Source organism: Ornithorhynchus anatinus, chromosome 18, assembly GCF_004115215.2.
Source record: "Ornithorhynchus anatinus isolate Pmale09 chromosome 18, mOrnAna1.pri.v4, whole genome shotgun sequence".
In the NCBI taxonomy this organism is placed as follows: Eukaryota; Metazoa; Chordata; class Mammalia; order Monotremata; family Ornithorhynchidae; genus Ornithorhynchus; species Ornithorhynchus anatinus.
Window position 1 is genome coordinate 37,696,098 of NC_041745.1, and position 23,859 is coordinate 37,719,956.

Below are 23,859 nucleotides of genomic sequence, written 5' to 3' on the forward strand. Positions count from 1 at the left end.
GTTCTTATGTGGAGTCGAGTGCTGAAGTCACAGTAGGGATATAAACTAGAGAGATTAGAAACTAGAGAGATTAGAAACTAATCGGAAAATTCCTACTGGATACTATTTCAGAAAGGCTTTAAAGATCTGGAATACTTGCAGTCTGACAGATTTGAAGGGTGAGGGAGTTCCAGGCAGGGAGATGGGAAGTGAGCAAGAAGGAGATTGGGGGTAGGAAAGATGATAATGAGGCATAATTAGGCACTGTGAGTGGTTAAATTGAGAGGAGGAACCAAGAAGACACATTGGGGTGTGGTGGTGAAGTGATTGGATGAACAGGAAGGAGATAGGTAATTTAGTTAAAGCCAACGGTTACGAGTTTCTCCTCAAAACATGGGGAAAGGAGTAACCACTGAAAGTATTTGAGGAGTTGAGGGGGGCTTAGGACTCTTCAAAAACAAAAAAACCAGGAGTGTGTATGTTATTGTTTTTATACCTACGCAGTTTGCTTTAACCTCTATTTCTGGTCAATCCCTGTATTTTGGTAAGAGTCAGTTGTTCAAGGTAACTTGAGGATCAGATCTGACATTTTCTGAATTTGCCATCCTCCTATCTGACTAGTGGCTGCAGTTGGGCGGTGTCTGTATGGTTTTCATGTTCTTGGGAAGTTCTTTCAAACTCCTTACGCAATCTTATGTCTATGAATCTTATCTCTCTAAGAGCTTCATTGTACCTGGCCAGATTCAGCTGGGTCAAGAATCATTCTTTCCTAGGTCACCTCCCTGAGGCATCTTCCTCAGCTATAGGTTATGTCGAGCATGAAGGGAAGATGGGCTCCAGTGACTCTTTGACTCCTTCATTTATATCAGTCTCTTGCCAGTTTTTCCACAAAGAGCACTAAAAAGAGCAATTGGCCCACAAGACATTCTCCGGCACTATTTTCAACGACACCTCTATTAAAAGCAGAACTAAGAGTTCTTTGTGAAGAATTTCTAAGCCAAGAAGAAGACCTTTCCAGATACTACATTATGCATGAGAAGTTTTCCAAGTCTCTCTGTTACCTTCTCCCAAATATTGCCCTGGGAAGCCACTTCCACTTAGTCTGTGGGGCATTTTGCACACACAGCTATCGAGAGGTGTGTAGCAGATATCAGAAAAATCAATTGCCAGAGCCAACTCTTTAATCTCCCACTGAACTGAAAAAGTTGCTGTGCCTGGAACTACTACCTTGTACTACTTTTAGTAGCTTTCCCACCCAGAGCACTTATTGGTTTCTTCCTTTTTAAATTAAAATATTTTATATGGGAACTGCAAAATAATACTCATCAAACTTGTTAGACATTGATTATAATAATGTTGGTATTTGTTAAGCGCTTACTATGTGCAGAGCACTGTTCTAAGCACTGGGGTAGATACAGGATAATCAGGTTGTCCCACGTGAGACTCACAGTTAATCCCCATTTTACAGATGAGGGAACTGAGGCACAGAGAAGTTAAGTGACTTGCCCACAGTCACACAGCTGATAAGTGGCAGAGCCGGGATTCGAACCCATGAACTCTGACTCCCAAGCCCGGACTCTTTCCACTGAGCCACTAAAATCAGAGGTTACGTATACTATACTATAGATTCAGGTTGAGGCAATATGCTTCCAGTATACTTTCCTAAATTTCTAATTGCAATTTAAAATCACATTTTTTCTATAATATGCCCAGGGATAAATTTATAAAATGCTACCGCAACTTAGAAAACTCTGATCATTGGTAAAACTGTAGGGGTAAGCCTGTTTAAAATTTCCTTTGGTTAAAAATGAATTTTTGATCAATTGTAATACTTCATTGTCTATATATATGCCAACCGGCCTCTAGACTGTAAACCTGTTATGGGCTGGGAATGTATCTGCTAATTGTATTGTACTCTCCAATTGCTTAGAACAGTGCTCTGCACATAGTAAGTACTCAATAAATACTATTGAAGGAGATGTTCAGTGCACTGCCCCGGGTAACAATCAGAGAGCATATATCAGTCAGTGGAAAGAGGCTGGGCTTGGGAGTCAGAGGTCATGGGTTCGAATCCCCGCTCTGCCACCTGGCAGCTGTGTGACTGTGGGTGAGTCCCTTAACTTCTCTGTGCCTCAGTTACCCCATCTGGAAAATGGGGATGAAGACTGTGAGCCCCACGTGGGACAACCTGCTGACCCTGTATCTGCACCAGCACTTAGAACAGTGCTCTGCATCTAGTAACCACTTAACAAATACCAACATTATTATTATTATTATTGTATTTATTGAGTGCATCATGCATGCAGAGCACTGTACTAAGCACTTGGGAGAGTACAATATGAAAATAAAACAGACACGTTCAGTGGTTGTGTCTCCACTGTATAATAGAGTAAAAATCCTCTGGACTTGCCAAGTTGATCCCCCTCTATCTGTATGAATTACTGTGATCATTCTTCAACTACAAGGAAGGCTTACTATTTCTTAGGGAATTTTTGTCCCAATCAGAAAACAGAGCTGCTCCTCTGATTCTCTCAATCCCTTGGAGTCTGTGCAGAGCACAGAAGCAATAACACAACAGACAATCCTTTGTCGGCTTTAAAAAAGGGACTCAGGGATATTGAGGGTGTTTAGGAAAGCCCTCTTTAGTGATACGACATGAGCTAGTTGTCCTTCAAGGGTCTTCTTTGATGTCTCAGCAGAGCTTTGAGTAGAGAAGAATAGAGAAGTGGTGTGGTCTAGTGGGTAGAGCTCGGGCTTGGGAGTCAGAAAGACCTGGGTTCTAATCCTGACTCCACCACATGTGTGCTGTGACTTTCATTCATTCATTCATTCAATAGTATTTATTGAGCGCTTACTATGTGCAGAGCACTGTACTAAGCGCTTGGGATGAACAAGTCGGCAACAGATAGAGACAGTCCCTGCCGTTTGACGGGCTTACAGTCTAATCGGGGGAGACGGACAGACAAGAACAATGGCACTAAACAGCGTCAAGGGGAAGAACATCTCGTAAAAACAATGGCAACTAAATAGAATCAAGGCGATGTACAATTCATTAACAAACTTTAATGATTTGACTTTGGGCAAATCATTTCACTTTGCTGTGCCTCAGTTCCCACAGTTTAAAATTAAGACTCTGAGGCCCCCGTGGGACATAGACTGTGTCCAATGTGATCACTATGTATCTACTCCTGTGTTTAGAACAGTGCCCTTCACATTTTAAGCCCTGAACACATACCATGGAAATCAAAAATAAGTCCATAAAGAAGAGCCATCTTTCCCCTTTATCCCCCAACTCCAGTGTAATGATGCCATCAAGCACCCTGCCAAAATTTCCCCAAGAGACAGGGAAGCCTTGGGAAATTCTGGACCCAGCCAACGTGGATTTCAACACAGTTGCATGGGAATGCTCCTAGGCTCAAGAGCACTGAGTAATATTTTCCAAACCTGTTGGGCCACCAGTGAGGTGAAACTAGGAATATAATAGTTAAGTGATTATTTTTTCCAAAATGTAGTTTAGTATCAAATCAATAAAGTTTATAAAGTATATTCTAAGTAATTAGGTCACTGCAGTCAGCCACACTGTGCTCTATTCTTCCCTTGAGAGGCAGGAGGGCACTAGCTATCATTCTCTTGGATGTCAAGGGAAAAATCAGCTATCCTGTGTGTCTCCTTGACATTCTTCTCTCCAGCCGGGACTGAACTGAATGGGAGAATGCCAGTCCCATAGAGGCAGTCTATATAGAGAAGCAGCCCGGCTCAGTGGAAAGAGCCCGGGCTTGGGAGTCAGAGGTCATGGATTCGAATCCCAGCTCTGCCACTTGTCAGCTGGGTGACTATCACTTCATTTGAAGTGAAGCAAGTCACTTCACTTCTCTGTGCCTCAGTTACCTCATCTGTAAAATGGAGATTAACTGTGAGCCTCAAGTGGGACAACCTGATTACCCTGTATCTACCCCAGCGCTTAGAACAGTGCTCTGCAAAAGGTAAGTGCTTAACAAATACCAACGTTATTATTATTAATGAGTTATAGTCTATTGAGGGTTTAGTAGAGCGACCCACATAGAGCAAACACTTAATAAATATCAGTGACTGATCAAAATGTCCCTATTTTGGGGCAAAGTCCCCAACTCACAGCATCAAAGAAGCCCCTATCAGCCCTGTCTATTCTCCCCGTAGACCATGAAAGCACTGTCACATTAATGCAACAATGAATCACTGAACCAAGACCGCTCAGGTTAGTGAGCCAGCAGGCCTGATACATGTTCGTTCAGGCAATCAATCAATCAGTCATCAATTAATGGTGTTCCCTGAGGGCTTACTGTGGGCAGAGTCCTATACTAAGTGCTGGGTGAGTAGGCGTTTCCTGCTGACAAGGAGTTTACAGTCTGGAGGGGCAGACAGACAATATTAAAATAAATTACCGATATGTAAATAATAAATGAGTGCTCTGGGGCTCGAGGTGGAGGGGGGAGTGAAAATCAAATGCTTAAAGGATACAGAGCCAAGTACATAGGAGATATAGAACAGAGAAGGAGCATGAGGAATGAGGGTTTAGTAGGGGAAGGTCTCTTAATCCAGACAGAATTATTCAGTATCTTGCCTGAATTCTGCTTCCAAACATGCACGCAGATGCAGAGTCTTTTTCCTAATGCTGCTTTGGGCACATATTAACCTTGGGGATGTTTATATAACGTTTACACGGGGAGCAGAAAATGTAGGTGTGGAATTTTAGGAAGGTTTTTAGACTGTCGACCCCTTGAGGTTATGGACTAGGTCTACGACCTTGTTGTAGTCTGTGCTTTGCAGAAGCAGCACGGCCAGGTGGCTAGAGCACGTGTCTGTGAGAAGGACTTTTCATTCATGTTCATTCATTCATTCAGTCGTATTTATTGAGTGCTCACTGTGTGCAGAGCAACCTGGGTTCTAATCTCAGCTCCGCCAGTAGTCTGCTGTGAGATCTTGGGCAAGTCACTTTAATTTTTCTGTGCCTCACATGTCTCATTTGTAAAATGAGGATTATGACTGTGAGCCCCCACATGGGACTTCTCACTTAGGATGGTGACTGGCACACAGAAAGCACTTAACAAAGAGAAGCAGTGTGGCCTTAGAGGATAGAGCACGGGCCCGGGACTCAGAAGAACCTGGGTTCTAATCCCTGTTCTGCCACTCGTCCATCGTGTGTCCTTGGGCAAGTCACTTAACTCCTCTGGGCCTCAATTCCTTCAACTGTAAAATGGGGATTAAGACTGTGAGCCGCATGTGGGACATGAGCTGTGTTCAGCCTGATTAGCTTGTACTTACTTCAGTGCCTGGCACAGAGTAAATGTATAACAAACACCATTTTTAAAAATAGCATTTAAATAAGTAAATGTTCAATAGACACCGATGATGATGTCATATTATTTACGAGGCCGGATAAACTGACTCGACTTGCTCTGTGATTTTAAATAGATCCGACCTGAAAACTCATAGGCTGCAAACTCATTTAAATGGAAACTTCCCTGAGGAACACCCGTCCAGAAAGTGTTGCAAAAGCATTAACCAACCAAATCTCCTGGTTTCCTCAGGCCCCCTGTTTAACTGAGTTATTTCACTAAAGTATCAGCACTGTGACTTTCAGTGTGAAGAAGGCTGTGCATTCTAAGTTTTGAATTAGCACCACTAATAACTGGTCAACAGATTGAATTCTTTAGCTGACCCCCAGAATGTCTGGTCATTTTGGACTCACTACCATAAAGAAAGTTCATTTGTTCACCGACTCATTTTTGTCATGCCTCTTCTATCATTTAATAGTTTGAAATGGGCTTCTTCCTGCATGTTGTTTTCCCCACGGAAATGCAGAATCCAGAGATAGGGCTGCTAATTAAAATGAACTGAATTTTTCTTGCCTACTCATCAGTGATTTCCCTTTTCAGAACAATCTACCAAAAAAATCAAATGACGTTCTTAAAGAAGTATGATTTTCCAGGGGGGGCACTGTGATCCATTTTTATCCCACAGAGAAATAGTTCACTTCTCTGATTTCAATCATTGGTATTTATTGAGCGCTTACTATGTGCAGAGCACTATACTATGCACTGTTTCCTTCCGAAACTGACACTTGCCATGGGGTAAATGGGTAGAGGATACCATCTTCATTCTTATGGAGAAACCCTGAATCTCTATTATGGTACTTTCTGTTAAAAGATGGAAAGCGATCTCAGGACATTGACAACTGTGTAGGATAAACCCCACCTTATGTTCTTTGTTTTTCTCCAGTTGAAATAATGGCCAAATCAACTTGAATCATGAAATGCACCACGGCCAGGAAAGCGGGCCTGGGAGTCAGAAAACTTGGGTTCTAATCTGGTTCTACCACCTATGCGCTGTGGGACCTTGGGCCAGTTATTTAACTTCCCTGTGCCTCAGTTTCCTCATCTGTGAAATGGGGATTCGATACTTGTTCTCCCTCCTACTTAGACTGTGAACCCCATGTGGGACCTAATTATCTTATACCCACCCCGGGAATTAGTACAGTGTTTGGAAAATAGGAAGAGCTTAACCCAAACCAATGTTACTATCATCTCACTTCCTCTTTCCCATTTCTGATGCTAACTGAAATCCATTTTGGAGTAGTAATGACATGGTCATAAAAATTAAGAAATGAACAAGGTAGCCATATGGATTTAGCTGAAGACGATCACTGATACTAAATCACCGCTTGACTTGAAATGGATGATGTATTTCTTTAATGGGAATAGTAAAACAGAGGGTGTATGGTTTTGTGTGTGTGTATGTATGTGTATTTGCATATGTATTAGTGGAACAGAGGGCTTTTAGGAAGTCCTGATGATTGTTGCTTAAAATTTATTTGGCCCCTCTTTCATGAAAAAATATATTAGAGTAGCCCCCATGATAAACATTAGTATTCAATATTTATTCAGCTTCCAGTGGGTAAGTTACTCACTGGGAGTAAGTCACTTTTTTGGAAGTGCATTATGTCTTTCAGACCAGTTGGATTCCACTTAATAAACTGCCGCTCTGTTGCACTAAACACTGTCCTAATGGCTTAAAGGAGTTGATGCATCTCCAAAAGTAACTAAATTAGTCCCTGGAAACTCAAATACTTACACACTCGGAAGCTCAGCTTGACTGAGGGATGCAGAGAATGAAGAGAGTGGGTTTATAATCTCAGTTAGGTTGTAGGTATCCACCATATTTGGGAGACATCTTCTCCCATAGCTACTCGACATTTTGGCTAAATCGTTCCTGGTCCTGGGCCCAAAAGACTGTCTTTCTGCCCTTAGGTCAGCTCAGCTCAGTTCCAGGCAACCAGTCACAGCCATTAGCGGGAATTCCATATTTGGTGCCCTCCACCATTGATATTTATTCATTCATTCATTCATTCATTCATTCATTTTTATTGAGCACTTGCTGTGTGCAAAGCACTGTCCTAAGTGCTTGGGAGAACACAATTTAGCAAAAAGCAAAACACGTTCCCTGCTCTCAGTAGCCACCATCTTCTAGAGAGAGTAGCCCATGACTGCCACCAGATTCATTTGGGTCAAATATGGGAGGCTGGAAGCAGGAATGTGTTGTAGCCCCATGCATTGAGTACTATACACAAAACAGTAAATGTGAATGTTAGAAATGTGGGCGGCTTAATAGCAGAGTAATGATCTATAATCAATTATATTTAGAATTAATAAAGGCCAAGAAATGCTTCTTGTCGATTAGAGGAGAAACTGTACGGGATAAAAAACTCAGAAACATTTAGAAGAAATGGAATGTTTTCCATTGAAACTTCCAAAATTTCCATGTTCAAGTAATTTAAAATAAAAAAAAATGCAAACACTGACTCTTTTGTGTATGTGAAGGCTAGTTTGAAAGACACTCCAGGGCAACATTAACAGGTATTCTACATGCCTGGGGGGGCTCTTGAAAACCCATTTTAAGAATCCAATCATCCCATAGATTCAAAAGGGCACTCAAATCTGAAAGCCGTAATGCGCTGTTTAATCGACAGCCGTATACATATTTTAAAGAAATCCATTTGAAGAACATTAACCTACCTTCAGACTCCTACAGCTAAGTGAAATAGCTTAAAATGCCTTCCACTTTCCTGTGGATAAGTCCAGCGTGATTGCCCAGATGTTTCCTAAGAAAGCAGGTGAGTGGCTCTACTTAACAAGTGAATGCAAGGTCAGGTTTCAGGCTCTGAGAAAGGGAAGGCTTAAGGAGGTGAAGGCAACAATCCTTAGGGTACAAAGGTGGAAAGGTGGTTTGGCAATGGGACCAGGTCCAACCCCTTGGTCTTCATTTTTTTGACATTGGGGAGGTGGGGGAAGAAGAGCTGTTTGGCTTAGTCTTAGGGATGTGCTGGCACAACCTGTATTCATGACTGATTCAAGCCAGCCAGATGACTCTTAAATATGACTTCCCCTCTTCCGAGTTCCTCCGTCCAACCGCCACCTCTGGCCCGCTTCCAGACTTATCTGTGACCCCCTCCATGGGTGCAGGGACATTTGCTGTTGTTATTCCCGCTCTACGCTAAGGTAGTGGTGGAGCATGTAAAATTGGGCCCCTTTAACCATTGTACCAAGGAAGTGAAGAAGGACTCCTAGCATTCGGCGTTCCCGTCCCCTGAACCCCAAGTATCCAGACGGCATTCATTTATTCATTCATTCGATCGTATTTATTGAGCGCTTACTGTGTGCAGAGCACTGTACTCTTCCCCAACACTAAATCTTTCTCTATGGGCACTATTCTACATTAAACTAGTTTATGGTGTCATGCAGGAAATCAATCGATCAGTGGTATTCATTCAATCATATTCATTGAGCGATTACTGTGTGCAGAGCACCCTACTAAGCGCTTGGGAGAGTATAACATCGAACAGGCATATTTCCTTCCCTCAAAGAGCTTACAGTTTAGAGGGGGAGATAGATATTAATATGAATAAATAAATGACAGATATGTAAATACATGACAGATTTATAAATTGTGCTTACTGTGTGCAGGTGTATAAATAAATTACAGATGTACAAATAAATTACAGATATTTATCAAACGCTTACTGTGTGCAGAGAACTCTACTAGAGCTTGGGAGATTACAAGAGAATAGAGTTGGTGGACATCCCTGTCCTCAAGGAGCTTAGAATCTACAGGGAAAGGCAGACATTAAACTATTGCAGATTGGGGAAGTGGCTGAGTATATATTCATTCAGTCATTCAGTCGTATTTATTGAGATATGTAAATTAGAAAAGCAGCAGGGCCTAGTGGATACAGCATGGGCCTGGAAATCAGAAGGTCATGACTTCTAATCCCAGCTCCGCCACTTGTCTGTGTGACCTTGGGCGCGTCACTTCACTAGGTTCAGTGACCTCATCTGTAAAATGGGGATTAAGACTGGGAGCCCCATGTGGGGCAGGAAATGTGACCAACCTGATTAACCTGTATCTACCCCAGAGCTTAGAACGGTATATGGAAAATGGCGCTTAAGTACCATAATCCTAATAATAATCATTATTTTTTATTATCTTAAGTGCAGCGGGGTATCAAAATGCTTAAAGAGTTCCGACCCAAGTGTCTAAGCTATGCAGAAACGAGGATTAATGGGGTGGGGAAATGAGAGGTCATTCAGGGAAGACTTCCCAGGGGATATGGGCTTATACCTCAGATAGTGGAGTTAAAAGGGTATATTTTGGAAAAAAATGGGGAGTAGGACACAGAGGGCAGTCTTCTACCACTTTGAGACCACCAAGACCTCAACCTGACCTTACAGATGATAATAGTAATAATAAATAACAAGTATTTGTGAAGTTCTCAATTATATGCACCTAGCACTGTACTAAGTTCTGGGATAGAAACAGAATGAATAAATTGGACACAGTTCTGTCACAGGTGAGACCCATAGTCTCACTGGGATGGAGAACAGGTATTTAATACTCAAGTTAAAGATGAGGAAGCTGAGGCAAAAAGAAGTGAAGTGAATGACCCAAGGCATACAGCAGCTAAGTGCCAGAATTAGGATTAGGACTCATACCCAATCAGCATGACTGTAGAATGTTCTTTTCAATATGCAGCAAAACAATCTTTCCAAGGGACATCATCTGCCCTACGAAATAAAGCCCCCTTAAAGGGCATCCTCCAAATTCTTTTATTTGTCTCCTTTCCTCCCTCTGCCAGACCTCAGCAATTCTAATACCATAAATGTAAAATTAATTGTATGCTCCATGAGGCCATGGATTTTCTTTTGCTTCTAATAAAAGAAAATCCAAGCTCGTAGTACATTACTCTGCACAGAATACGTATTCAATAATTACTACCCCTAGATTAATATATGAAAATCAATTTTTAAATTATACAAAAAACATGTAGAGTGAATGCAGCATAAAGGAAAGCTACATATATAATGTATTTCCAGCAGCTCAAGTTGAAAATAAAGCGAGCGAGGGAAATAATACGAAGTTGTTACATCCTCTGAAATTGTTTTGGCAGTTTGAGCCTCAAACTTGCAAATGAGAGAAAGAAAATCACAATTACTTGTCAAGTAAGTGTATTTATGGGGTTCCAAAATCTGGTCCAGAGGTTCTCTAATTCTCATGGTATGTGACCTCTAGCTGAAGAGGAATGTCGGTGTTTTTCCTGGATGAAGTAAACCAGGGGTGTGAAACCACAAATTAACCCAGGTGCGGGTTGTTATTCTGTACCTTGACACCTTGACATTGTAAAAAAAGAAATGGTTAAGCTTCAGTGATCCTTGAAATCATGAGGGACACTTTACAGAACCAGTGCTTAGGTGATGCGGACGGGCGGGTGAACGAGTGGGAAAAAGAGAGGTGAATCAGGGAAGACTTCCTAGAAGATGAGATTTACAACTCAGAATGGTGTGTGCAGTGTGCATCAGTCTTTCTGATGCTCTAGAGCACAAAATTTTCATTTCTGTTTGACTTCAGTGGAGAAAACCCAACTGGGCTGTCCACTGTGGGTGTCAGAGCTGAAAGGATCCCACACAGACGGGTGCCTGATGGTTTTTCACCCTTGGGAGTGTGTCCTCATAAACATTCCTAAAGTGTGCTTGTTTTTCTTTCTATTTGTGTTTGTAAGCATATGGACCAAATTAATCTCTCAAAATCCTCCAGATAAGTCAGGTTTGATGACAGAAAAGTCTGCTCAATTAGGCAGCAGTCTACAGTATGAAATATTGTTTGACAAAGACAATAGATCATGCTAGGGGTATTTTATTCTCATCATTTTCTTATCTGCGAAGGTCGCAAATAGGGTTTTGTGAGGTTCTGGATCAAGAGAAATGCCTCTCTGTAAAAATATCACTTTCCACGGGGAAGGAGGTGGATTTTCTCATTGAAAGGCTTGGTATAAGGAAAAGCAGACCCTGTGGGTCCGGGGGAATGTGTGGAATTGAAAACCTGAGCCTGAGAAGGCACAGTGCTGGCAACGGTGGACTCCCTCGTTTCCTGGGAGTGCTTCATCTCTTTAGAGTCTCCAGTTCTGAAACAGATGCTCTTCCAGCGGCTCTGAAGTAACATCACTTGCCGGATTCATTTGCCATGTACTGAGGCTAGTGGTCTCCCCCAGCACCATCCCCACAGGACGCACTGCTACTAGAAGGATGAGCTTTAGGGCTTTCGCTGCTCCTAGGGTTCAGCCAGGGTGGTCATTCTTTATCCACGGTGCAGCCCGACCGACACTGCTTACTTTTCACCATTACAATTCTACTCCCAAACCCAAGGCTGGCACAGCCCTCTAATTAACTCTCTCCGTGTCAACCCGGCGGGAAGACTGGAATGCTTTGCCTGTTTGAAGAATGCTGACTTTAGAGTGGGAGTCGGAGGGGCTGCAGACAGTGGGAATTGTTGTGATTATATGTGCGTCTCTGAAGCTGCTCCATTTGCTGGGACTGATTGATTTTTCGGAAGGTAAAGTGGTCGCTCACAGTTTGTACCGTTTATAGAGACTGTTTCGGGGCTGATAAGACTGCATAAGTAAAGTAGGTTAATAGTCCATGTAAAAGTTTTTTTGTGTTTCTCAATATGCTATTTGTTTCAGATTTCCCTAGTATTTAATGATAAAAAGGAATTTGAATTGTACTCCAGAGTTAACACATTCAAACTGATGCCGCTGACGGCGTGTCTGTAGGTTGAAATATCTTTCGAAGAAGCAATGTACGGTGACAGCTTGATTCTCACAGTCATGCCTCAATTTAATTGGTAATTTTGTAGGGAGAGGAACTCCGATCTCCGAGTTAAATAGTCAAGAGTCTATTCCATTACTGCTGTGGGTAGAGACAAGTTTTTTATTATAATCTATTGTAAAATAATTTAGCCTTTGTTTCATCATTCAGTTCATGAAAGGCGATCAAGATACCTGTCACTTAATTTCCATCAAAGATTAATTTAGAATCTTATGGAGGCATTAGCTCATTTGTGACCCCTCAGACTTTTTCTTTCCTCCGTGCTTTTGTCTGTATGACTATAGTAAATACTGCAAGTTAAAAATATGGTTTTTGTTATTTGAAATCATTTTCTTTTTAAAAAAGCACCACAGTTGTCTGCTTATTTCACTTTAGTCAGTGGCTTTATTAAAAAAGAGAGCTCTAAAGCCCTTTTTCCTGAAAAACAACTTTTAAAAAAGAATTCAATATCAAGAATGTAGTGTCAAGTCTATATTAAGGAAATATCATCTTCATTAGCAAAAGGTATAGGAATTCTGAGGCACTAACATCTTATAACTTTTTCCTTCTGGGATCAAATCCTTTATGGAGCTTAAAAATATGCACTTCTAACAGTTGCTCATAGTTAACTATGAAATATGAAATCTCTAGTCTGCCACTTTGTCTATTATTGGAGTCTGAGTAAAAAAAAAAAAAAATCCTCAAAATCAAAGGTGCCAAGAACTGATAAGGTGAAATCATTCCCAAACACATCCTGTAAAAATTTTACCAATTAGAAAAAATCAAAAAAGATTACTTTCAGAGGTAGTTAGTCCTTATCACAGAACAAATCCCTGGGTTAGGAATGCAAATTTAAAGTCCTCAGGAAAGAGAGAAAAGCGTTCTTAGATGTTCAGTTTCTTACCTCATCCACTGAATCACTCTAAATGCCTAATCACCCACAGAAATAAAACTCCAAAGAGAAGAAAGTCCATAAAAATGAATTTCTTACTTTTCCAATACTATTATAATTTAAGTAGACTTCAAAGAGGAATATATATATATGTATATATAAATGATGAACCTTCTTGAAGCATCCATAGACAAGCTCTCATCCTCCATGATCTGTTAGCCTTGTAAATTAATTTGTCTTGAGTCCACATCTTGGGTGGTACAATTATAATCTACTAGCGAAAAATCAAATATAATTTTGGGTGTGGATTCTTTTTGCTTCCTACGATCTACATCATTATGGACATGTAGCCCTGTATGTGTTGCTTCCTGGAGATGTCTATACTTCAGAGGGTAGGAAATGTAGCAAATGGAAAGCCTGTGAAGTATTTGGTAAGGAGAATTCCTTCATCAAAAGTGTTGTGCTAGTGTGGACATTGCCGCATGATTTAAAATCTGAGGTGCCGCCACACTTTCCCCCGAGTTGAGTCCCACTGGGTGTGACTCAGCTTTTCATCGTCTCTGAGGTAAACAATGTTTCGTGTAATTTACTGTATGTGAGGTTTTCAGAGGAGAGTTTCAAAATTGAATTCCTGACAGCATGGAAAGAGTAATTGTTCTCCTGGTATATTTGGCTAAAATGTTCCAGCCTAACCCTCTGGTAAGCAATGCGTGAGCCCAAGTGGCATTTCTCCTACATCTCTGAAGGTCTGTGGTTTGATCAGGAATTTTCCTCTCCAGAGTGGAGATCATCATCCCACAGGGGTCTCGTGTCTGCTTCAGAGAACCAGTGGTTTGGTCTCAGGTTGGAGTAATAGGCTGCAAAACCTCAGTTTAGGTGTCTCCGCTGGCTTCACTTTGGAAACCTAACCTTTGGGCTGCCGTGAGGCCTGGATAGAAAACCTCCTGATTAAGATAGCTTGGACTAAATATAGGCTTTCCACATTTATTTTTAGGGTGAGAAGATTTCGAGTGTCAGTCACTGCATATCTGCCGTGAAAGTTGACCCTCAAGCCATTTCTTCTTTCTGAGGATTCCTGAGCTTTGGGGCGGTAATTTCTGAATTGAATAGTGTTATAGTGGCCTCAGGGGGACCCAAACTTTGAGACCCCCCCCAGCACAAGGGACTCATAATTTGTAAGAGTGGTCTCAGCACTTCCATAGATCCAAGGCAGAGATGCAGAACCCTTCACCAGAATCTTCCTTGTGGACTCCCCACCCTCACTCCTCCAGTGAGACATGGCTGGACCCGGGCTCAGTACAAGTCCTGGAACTCCGAGGATTACGACCACCCACGGTACTATTTCTGGGCCAGACCCATGTCTACACAGCCCAATATTCTGTCTTTGATCAAGGTAATAGGCTATTTGGAGTAACTGGGTGTTGGTTGCTCTCCATAAGGGTGTATTGATGAGGAGGTCAGAGGTGGGCTTAGTCACTGCTGTTCAGTCACTGGCAGGGCATGATTTCTGCCCCACTGCCACCCTCAAAGGATAGCATGGGTGATTTTGGGATGCTTAGGGCAAAGAGGGGCAAAATTTCTCTCTCCCCAGAAAGGAAAGATGCATATTATTTACAGAGCCTTGTTCTCTTACATAATAAGGAGAATAGTGCTCAACCACGATAAGAATGAGTGTGAAATGTGGTGAAATTTTATGGTTTGCAAAAGCTGATGTTGAAAGGATAGTAATCAGAGGAAACACTGAAAACACTGATAGAGGGTTTCCAGGTCTTCAACAGGCCTTGAATATCCATTTTCCATCAATATTTTCTCACCATATTTTCAATACTTTGGAGAAGTTTTTCCTTTCTCATTTTACTTCTTTGACTCTATCCTTATTTACTATGGTTAATAAGGAAATCTCTTGGCTCCTGTTAATGAGATGCACTCCCAGCTCAACGTGCATTCCGTTAAAAATAAGATCACAAGGAGACTCTAGACTCCCAATCAGTGTCCCTCCAGTGGTTAAAACTCACATTTCTTCCTGCTGTTTTCGGTGTCTCTGAAAATAACCTACCAAATCAACAAGTCACATACATCTGCCCACTTGTGCCTTCTTTTAACAGAATGGCCCTAATTGGATATCCTCTGGGTTGTTTGAAAGGTTTGTTTGTAATGAAGATCCAATTATTTACCAAGTAAAGAATAACAAGCTTGTTCATAGACGGTGAGTCGGTGCCAAGGCCAGACTTTAAATTCAGAGTTTCTGTCCCCATATCTCATTTTCATTCCAATTCAGCAAAAATTGGGAGATTAAGAGGGTTGAGAAAGAGAAAACTGACTCTGTATAGAACAAACCCTTTAATACAGCAAGGCCATGCTCTCACGACATGGAAGTGAATGTCAGTCAGATTCAGGCCTTTTCAGCCATCCTCAAGTGCATGGTTTGGTTCAAGAGCATGGTTTGGTTCGCACTGTGAATCAATCAATCATCAGAATTTATTAAGCATTTATTGGGTACTAAGCACTGGGGTGGTTACAAACAAATTGGGTTGGACCCAGTTCCCATCCCCCATGGGGATCACAGTCTTAATCTCCACTTTACAGAGAGGTACAGAGAAGTGAAGCAATTTGCCCAAGGTGTCACAGCAGATGAGTGGCAGAGCTGGGATTAGAACCTTGGTCCTTCTAACCCCTAGACCCGGGGTCTAACCATTAAGCTCTACTGCTGCTGCTTCTCCAAAAAAACAAAAAAATGATAATAAATAAATGAATATGTGACAAATGAATGTTAGGAAATGTTACAATTCTCCTAGTCCTGACAGACTCAGAGGACTGTTTTACGTTTTAAAATGAAGACTTTTTTGCAGCATCCATGAAATATAGCTACCTTCAGGAAGTATCTCTTTTTAAAGGATAAGTGTTTTCTAGACTAGATGGGCATTCGAGGCATAACAAAAACCTAAAAATCATTACTATTGTTATTATTTGTTTAAAGCAATGTACTAAAATCTGGGGAAGAATATAATAAAGAATAGTTAAGTCTTGGGCCCCTGACCCTCAGGGTTGGAAATGGGCATCTGAGGAAAAGTAAAACATAAAAAGACAGAGCAATCTATCAACACAAGGACAAGAAGTCCAGACCACTGAAGTTGAAGGTGACGTTTTTAGACTCCTCACTCCTCGGGCAGACATTTTAAAAACTGTCTTCAAATTTATTTTTGTATTACCTATGTCTCAGTTGTATTTTTTTAATGCCTTGCATTTTGAAGAGTCGCTTGTCCTTCACTTGACTGGGCTAAATGTGGCAGTGAGCTTCACTGATGCCTCTACTATCTCCCCCATCTCCTGCATTGTTTCTTGTTGTATTGGGCTCTTCCAAGTCCTTAGTACGGTGCTATGCACACAGTAAGCGCTCAATGAATACCATTGACTGACTACATATATAACAAGTAAAATCTATCCTGGATAAAATCCTATGAGCTGAAGAACTCAGAAGTGATTTCAAATGACAAATTATATAGCCACTACTCAGTTGTGATATTAGAGACAACCGTAACAGATACTCACCATTTGCTCATATGAAAAGGCTGTTGAAATCATTGTCCAAAACTTCCATTTAGCATAGAAAAGTTCATCTTACCCTCTCTGTTTTCTCCTGCTGTTCAGGGTGGGAATCAACCTCACCTATTAGGTAATAAAAAGTTTGTGCTGGTATAATCATTTTGATGGACCGGAGGAATCCACAAAACCTAGTTGGTATGTGAAACTATCCCACAATGGCAAGGATGAAGTTCTTTTTCTTCATCTGTTGTTCTTAATTTGATTAAGCTATTTTGCCAAAGTGTGGGTGTAACTATTCATACCCAATGCCTTGTGCAGGGAAGGCCAATTTTAAAAAGAGGCAAAAACTGAGCTCGAGAGGCGGCAGTGCCAACCTTGACTAACTCCAGTAGATACTATAGTGCCTGGCACATAGTAAGCATTTCACAAATACCATAATAAAACAACAATGACAAAGGTGGAAGTAATCCTAAGTGGTAGGACCCAGAGAGGTAAAAATCAAGACACCCTGAGCCAGTCATTATTATTATTATGGCATTTGTTAAGTACTTACTATGTGCCAGGCACTATACTAAGCATCTGGGTAGATATAAGCAAATTAGGTTGGACAGAGTCCAGATCCCACATGGGGCTCACAGTCTTAATGCCCATTTTACAGATGAAGTAACTGAGACATGGGGAAGTTAATTGACTTGCCCACGGACACACAGCAGACCAATGGCAGAGCCGGCATTAGAACCCATGACCTTTTGACTCCCAGGCCCAGGCTCTGTCCACTTTGACATGGTGCTTCATATTGCCTATTAACCAGAGTTAGGCAAAACTGTGAGGGTGGAAAAAGCCAAATTAGTGCCAGGTTTTAAAATGACTGTACCATGAGTGACTTTCATGTGTGAATATACTTGAGATGGTCATGAAGTTTCCTGGTGAGAAAAATGACTGAGGCTTTATCTTGAGACTTCAGGGCAACTAATCTGCCCGCAGGAATAGATTTAGTGTTAGTGTTAGCACTGCGCCGCTGACATTCTCTCATCCCTACCAGTTGTATTCCCACTGAAGAGGTGGAAAACATTGCAAAGATCATGATTTTGATTGTTTTTGTATGTGATCAGAAAACAGTGCTGATATAGTGCTGAAAAAGATCCAGCAAGTATTCCCATACTTGCAGAATTGGAACTCCAACCCATCTCCCAATTCCCACAGCCATGATGTTTCCACCTGGACCAACCTCAGGGCTACAAGAGGACTGTGTCCATTACTAACTTTTTTGAGTTCTGTCCCCACACTGCAAGCACTTCTAAGATTCTATTAACACTGTAGGGTTGGATAGTGGATGAATAGTATTCATTGAGTGCTTACTCTGTGTAGAGCTTTTACTAAGTGTTTGAGTGAGTTGTTTATCGAAAACGTTGAGTTGTTAGGAGTTTCTGACCGATCGTTAATCCCTCCTGCAGTCCCTCCCCCCTGCCTTCCCAAAGAGGTAGCCCAAAGGCTACAGAGAGAGAGCCCGCTTGGGGTAACTGCCAGGAGAATCACTCAGTGGTATTTATTGAGCATTTACCATGTGCAGAACACTGCATACGATTGAATGAATGAATGAATTAGCAGACACGTTCCCCAGATTCAATTCACTAATATTTACTGAGCACCTACTGTATGCAAAGCTCTGTACTAAGCACTGGGAAGAGATGGTACAGTAGTCTTGCTCATCTTTCTGCCTCTCTTTCTTCAAGCCTTCGGGGCTATTCTCTGTAGGTGTCTCAATAATCATAATAATGGTATTTAAATCCTTATTATGTGTCAAGCACTGTACTGAATGCTGGGGTAGGTACTAGATAACCAGGTAGGACATGGTCCTTGCCCGCTGGGGCTCAGAGTCTAGGAACATCAATTTTATTTATTGAGTGCTTACTGTGTGCAGAGCTGTACTAAGCACTTGGGAGAGCACAACATTCCCTACTCACAAAGAGATTTCCTCTAGACTATAAACCCATTGTAGGTAGGGAATCTCTTGGTAGGTAGGGTTATATTGCTTTATTGCACTCCCAAACACATATTTAATCTCCATTTTACTGGTAAGGAAACTGATTTGCCCCAGGTCACACAGCAGGCAAGTGTTTGAGCTGGGATTAGAACCCAGGCCTTCTGACTCCCTGGCCGACGTTCTTTCCACTTCGTCAGCCGCCTTCTCAGTTCTCACTGTTCCTGTTAGGCTCCCTGCCACAGCTCCCCATTCCTTCCTCAGACTGAAACTGTAGACACGTCCACGGCCCTTAAACTAGTTTAACAGAAAGATCAATAAGCCCAGATTGAAGGCACCTAAGGCAGAGAAGTTGCCCGAACTGTTTCTCCAGTTGGGAACAAATTACAAACTGATAATGAGAAATGCTTAGAACAGAACACCTGGAGGACTCTTGAGACCCAGCTACCTTCCTCTGGCGTTCACCAATCTGTTAGCATTCCCCCAGTAGTAAAGTTGAAATTAGAGGCACTCTTGAGCATAACCTTAATGGGAGGGAAAGTTATGCGGTCTCCCAGCAATAAATACTAGGAGGCAGACGGAGTTATTCAAATGCCTCCTCCTAATAGCTGACACTCAGTGTTCCTCGGGAAAATAGACCTCAGGAGGAATTTTTATCAAGATCTGCCAAATATTCAGGCAAAAGTAATGACTCGAAATAGGTACAAACTTTAGAAATGTTGTCTTAAACCAAGACTCATACTGTGCTTAAACCAAACCTATATATCTTGGCACTTCCAGTGGGTTCAGGAAAAGCTGCAAAGCAAGCAAATAAAAATGCTCTTGCTACGGGAATACTCATAAAACTCAAAGGAGCACCACCTAGGTAATATATCTTCAAATGTATTTAAAATCAGGGGAAGTGCAACTGCTAAGGAGAAGCGGGGTATTTTCCATGACTACATCTGTCTCTGAAATTTGGTCTACCTCCTATCTTACTGGGGCCAGTATCTGCTAACTTCTGGGGAAGATCTGTCTTCCTGGACTGAAATCCCATAGCAAATTCTGGGGTCTTGGTTTAGATTCGGTTATTCAGTCAGGTTGATTGAGAGCTTACTGTGTACAGAGCACTGTACTAAGTACTTGGGAGAGTACAATATAACAATAAATAGAAACATTCCCTGCCCATAACAAGCTTACAGTGTAGACGGGATGCTATATAGTGTAAAGCTGAAGTCCACTCTTACAACACATCGCAGTATACTGCTGGTGTTGGTGCTCAAACCGAGTCACATCCTTTTACTTTGGCTTAGTGAAATTCCTCCTGGAAGAAGTGGGAATGTCACTATTAATTTCAGGAGGAATATGTTGACTGAGGATCTGCTGTGAACACCATATTGTTCTAGGCTACAGAAGTCCAAAACACAAATTGATGAATAGACAGTAGTTGAAGAATATGAGAAGAGTTGTAAAACACAACAGTGGAGCTACATCCATAGTATATAAATATCCAAAGTACATTCATGGTCCCAGACATGCACTTACAGGACTAGCTTTAAGTCCCTGCAAAAACAAATTTAGAAAGAGCATATTATTTCTAGCTGTAAATACTTTTAGGTTTGCCTCTATTCAAAGGTAAGTTCCTCCTAGGTAAGGAATCTTATGCTTCATCATTCTGTACTTTACAAGCACTTAAACTGCTTGAGGTCTTGGAGAAGTAGTTGGTGCTTTGGGTTTCCTCAGCTCATCTCAGCCCTCTAGACTGTAAACTTGTTGTGGGGAGGGAATGTGTCTGTTTACTGTTATATTGTACTCTCCAAAGAGCCTAATACAGTGCTTTATGTACAATAAGCACTCTTTAGATACTATTTAATGAATGAATCTAAAATCCTTCTCCAATGGGAATTAACTAGCATGGGTAGGGACCATTTATCCCCTCCAGGGTGGCCATCTTAGGAGCAGTTCCTTTGATCTGGGTCCCGTGTGAGCCTCACATGAAAAGACCCTGGGTAATGCTGGGAGTTTCCCCTCAATAATGTTGGTATTTGTTAAGTGCTTACTATGTGCAGAGCACTGTTCTAAGCGCTGGGGGAGACACGGGGAAATCAGGTTGTCCCACATGGGGCTCACAGTCTTAATCCCCATTTTACAGATGAGGTAACTGAGGCCCAGAGAAGTTAAGTGACTTGCCCACAGTCACACAGCTGACAAGTGGCAGAGCTGGGATTCGAACTCATGACCTCTGACTCCAAAGCCCATGCTCTTTCCACTGAGCCGCGCTGGGACCCATTAGAGAAACTCCACATCACCAGTGAAGATCCAAACTCTTGCTAGAAGAGCCTCTCCTCATTGCCCTGAGTGTTTCTAAGATACATAATCCATCGACTGGGCAATCAATACTACCTCTGACAGGCTAAGGGGAGAGAACAGTGCTCAGAACAGTGCTCAGAGCTCAGAACAGTGCTTGGCACATAGTAAGCGCTTTCCAAATACCATCATCATTATTATTATTAGAGACACTAGCCTCCTACACACTACTCTTGCATCATTACCTCCCCTTGGTAATGGCCCTACCCTTCATTATGGGGAGTTCAAAGAGTGATCTGTGATAGAATCATCAGTTACCAATCAATCATATTTATTGAGTGCTTACTGTGTGCAGAACACTCTGTTAAGCACATGGGAGAGTGCAATTCAACCATAAAGAGACACATTATCTGCCCACAACAAGTTTACAGCCTAGAGGGGGAGACAGACAGGGCTATAAATAAAATATAGGTATGTACATAAGTGCTGTGGGGCTGGGAAGATTGAGGAATAAAGGGAGCAAGTCAGGGTGATGCCAAAAGGGAGTGGGAGGAGAGAAAAGCAGGGTTCAGTCAGGGAAGGCTTCTTGGAGGAGATGTGCCTTCAATAAGGCTTTGAAATGGGGAGAGAGTAATTGTCTGGGCTCCCACTGATGGATATCCAAGGTGCTTCTCTCTCCACTGCCTCTCACCCATAGAAGTGCTCCTTTGGATGGTCACAATTGTAACAAACTTTGGCACTTTACACCACCACTAAGTGTTGGGTAATAATAATAATAATAATGTTGGTATTTGTTAAGCGCTTACTATGTGCCGAGCACTGTTCTAAGCGCTGGGGTAGACACAGGGGAATCAGGTTATCCCACGTGGGGCTCACAGTCTTAATCCCCATTTTACAGATGAGGTAACTGAGGCACCGAGAAGTTAAGTGACTTGCCCAAAGTCACACAGCTGACAAGTGGCAGAGCTGGGGTTCGAACCCATGACCTCTAATTCCAAAGCCCGCGCTCTTTCCAGTGAGCCACGCTGCTTCTCTATAGATATGAGGTTACCAGATTGAACACCATCCTTCACCCACGCTGGATTCACCATCTATCTTATTCCCAATTTACTGATGAGAAAGCTAGAGGTACAAATTGATCTGCTGGTGATAGATAATGTTGGTATTTGTTAAGCGTTTACTACATGCAAAGCACTGTTCTAAGCGCTAGGGTAGATACAGGGTAATCAGGTGGTCCTACGTGAGGCTCACAGTTAATCCCCATTTTACAGATGAGGTAACTGAGGCCCAGAGAAATGAAGTGACTTGCCCACAGTCACACAGCTGACAAGTGGCAGAGCTGGGATTCGAACCCATAACCTCTGACTCCCAAGCCAGGGCTCTTTCCACTGAGCCAAGCTGCTTCTCTGCGATAGATGTGGAATTTGACTAGGGATCTCCCGATTCCCAGCCCCGTGATCTTTCCACTGGGCCACACTTGCAAAACGATCTTGAAAGGAAAAGAAACAAAAGAAATGGCTTTGCAATTGTGGCACACATGACATTAGTTTTGAATTTTCTTTTCAAGATAGATTTCACTGATTTCAAAGTAGTTTTCTTGGGCAAGGGAGAACAGGGGAGAAGTTGTCCCTTCATGTAATTCTTAACAATTGCACGCTAATGCAGGAGGGATTTACGGTCCCCTGAAACCTTGGTTATAGCTACATTTGTCTTTCATATAAGTCTCCCGAGACCTTAGGGAAATCATTATTTTTTGAATAAATCAAATAAATTTAATTCCAGAGGAAGGAACTGAGCACGTTCAGCATACTCAACAATTGCAATATGCTTGTCTGCAGAGAAAGAAAATTAAGACAACAGCCAATATACTCAGTAAACGTCGTATCCTATTTTTCATGGCAGCAGCTCGATACACAGTCACTAAAAGGGGTGGAGGCTTCAGAGTTAAGTCAAATGCTGCATACAACAATTTTAATTTTATGGTATTTGTTAAGCTCTTACTACATACCAGCGAAGTAAGTGTTGGGGTAGATACAAGTTAATCAGGTTGTCACAGTCCTTGTCCACATAGAGCTAACAGTCTTAATCCCCATTTTACAGATGAGGTTACTGAGTCACAGAGAAGTTAAATGACTTGGGCAAGGTCATGTGGCACACAAATGTCAGAGCCCAGGATTAGAACCAAAGACCTTCTGACTCCCAGGTCTCCATTCTATCCACTGGGGCACACTGCTCCTTCATCTAGATGTAGAAACAGCTTATAGAGAAAGAGTGTGGCTCAGTGGCAAGACCCCAGGCTTAAGAGCCAGGGGTTGTGGGTTCTAATCCCGCCTCTGCCACTTATCAGCTGTGTGAGTTTGGGTGAGCCACTTTACTTCTCTGTGCCTCAGTTTCCTCATCAATAAAATGGGGATTAAGACTGTGAGGCCCATGTGGGACAACCAGTGCTTAGAACAGTGCTTGGCACATAGTAAGCACTTAATAAATGCCATTAGTCACCCTCTTTTAGACTGTGAGCCCATTGTTGGGCAGGGATTGTCTCTATCTGTTGCCGAATTATACAATCCAAGTACTTAGGACAGTGCTCTGCACACAGTAAGTGCTCAATAAATATGAATGAATGAATGAATAGAGAAGCAGCGTGGCTCAATGGAAGGAGCATGGATTTAGGACTTAGGTCATGGGTTCTAATCCCAGCTCTGCCACTTGCCAACTGTGTGACTTTGGGCAAGTCACTTCACTTCTCTGTACCTCAGTTCCCTCATCAGTAAAATGGGAATTAAGACTGTGAGCCCCAGATGGGACAACCAGATCACCTTGTATCCCCCGCAGCGCTTAATGCTTGACACATAGTAAGCGTTTAACAAATACCATCATTATTATTGTGTAGTAGTCGATGGATCTTGACTAGACATGTCTGTGTTTGTTGTTACAGACAATGAGCACACTGCCTTAGTTCTTGTTTGGAAAGGCATAATGCTTATTAACTACAGGACATTTGCTCT

The 23,859-nt window shown here is 42.0% G+C and overlaps 1 protein-coding gene across 6 annotated transcripts in view; it reads left to right on the plus strand.

Moving 5' to 3' along the window:
* KCNIP4 (potassium voltage-gated channel interacting protein 4) overlaps positions 1–23,859 on the plus strand; it is a 640,168-nt gene that overhangs the window by 526,570 nt on the left and 89,739 nt on the right. The window contains exon 1 of one of the 6 annotated variants that reach the window (XM_003428557.4): positions 11,492–11,898. The exons of the other annotated variants lie outside the window; for them this stretch is intronic. Within the exon in view, the coding sequence (XP_003428605.1) occupies positions 11,787–11,898 (112 nt within the window). The 5' untranslated portion in view covers positions 11,492–11,786. Of the gene's footprint in view, positions 1–11,491; positions 11,899–23,859 lie in introns of those variants that run through there. 6 annotated transcript variants of the gene reach the window in all.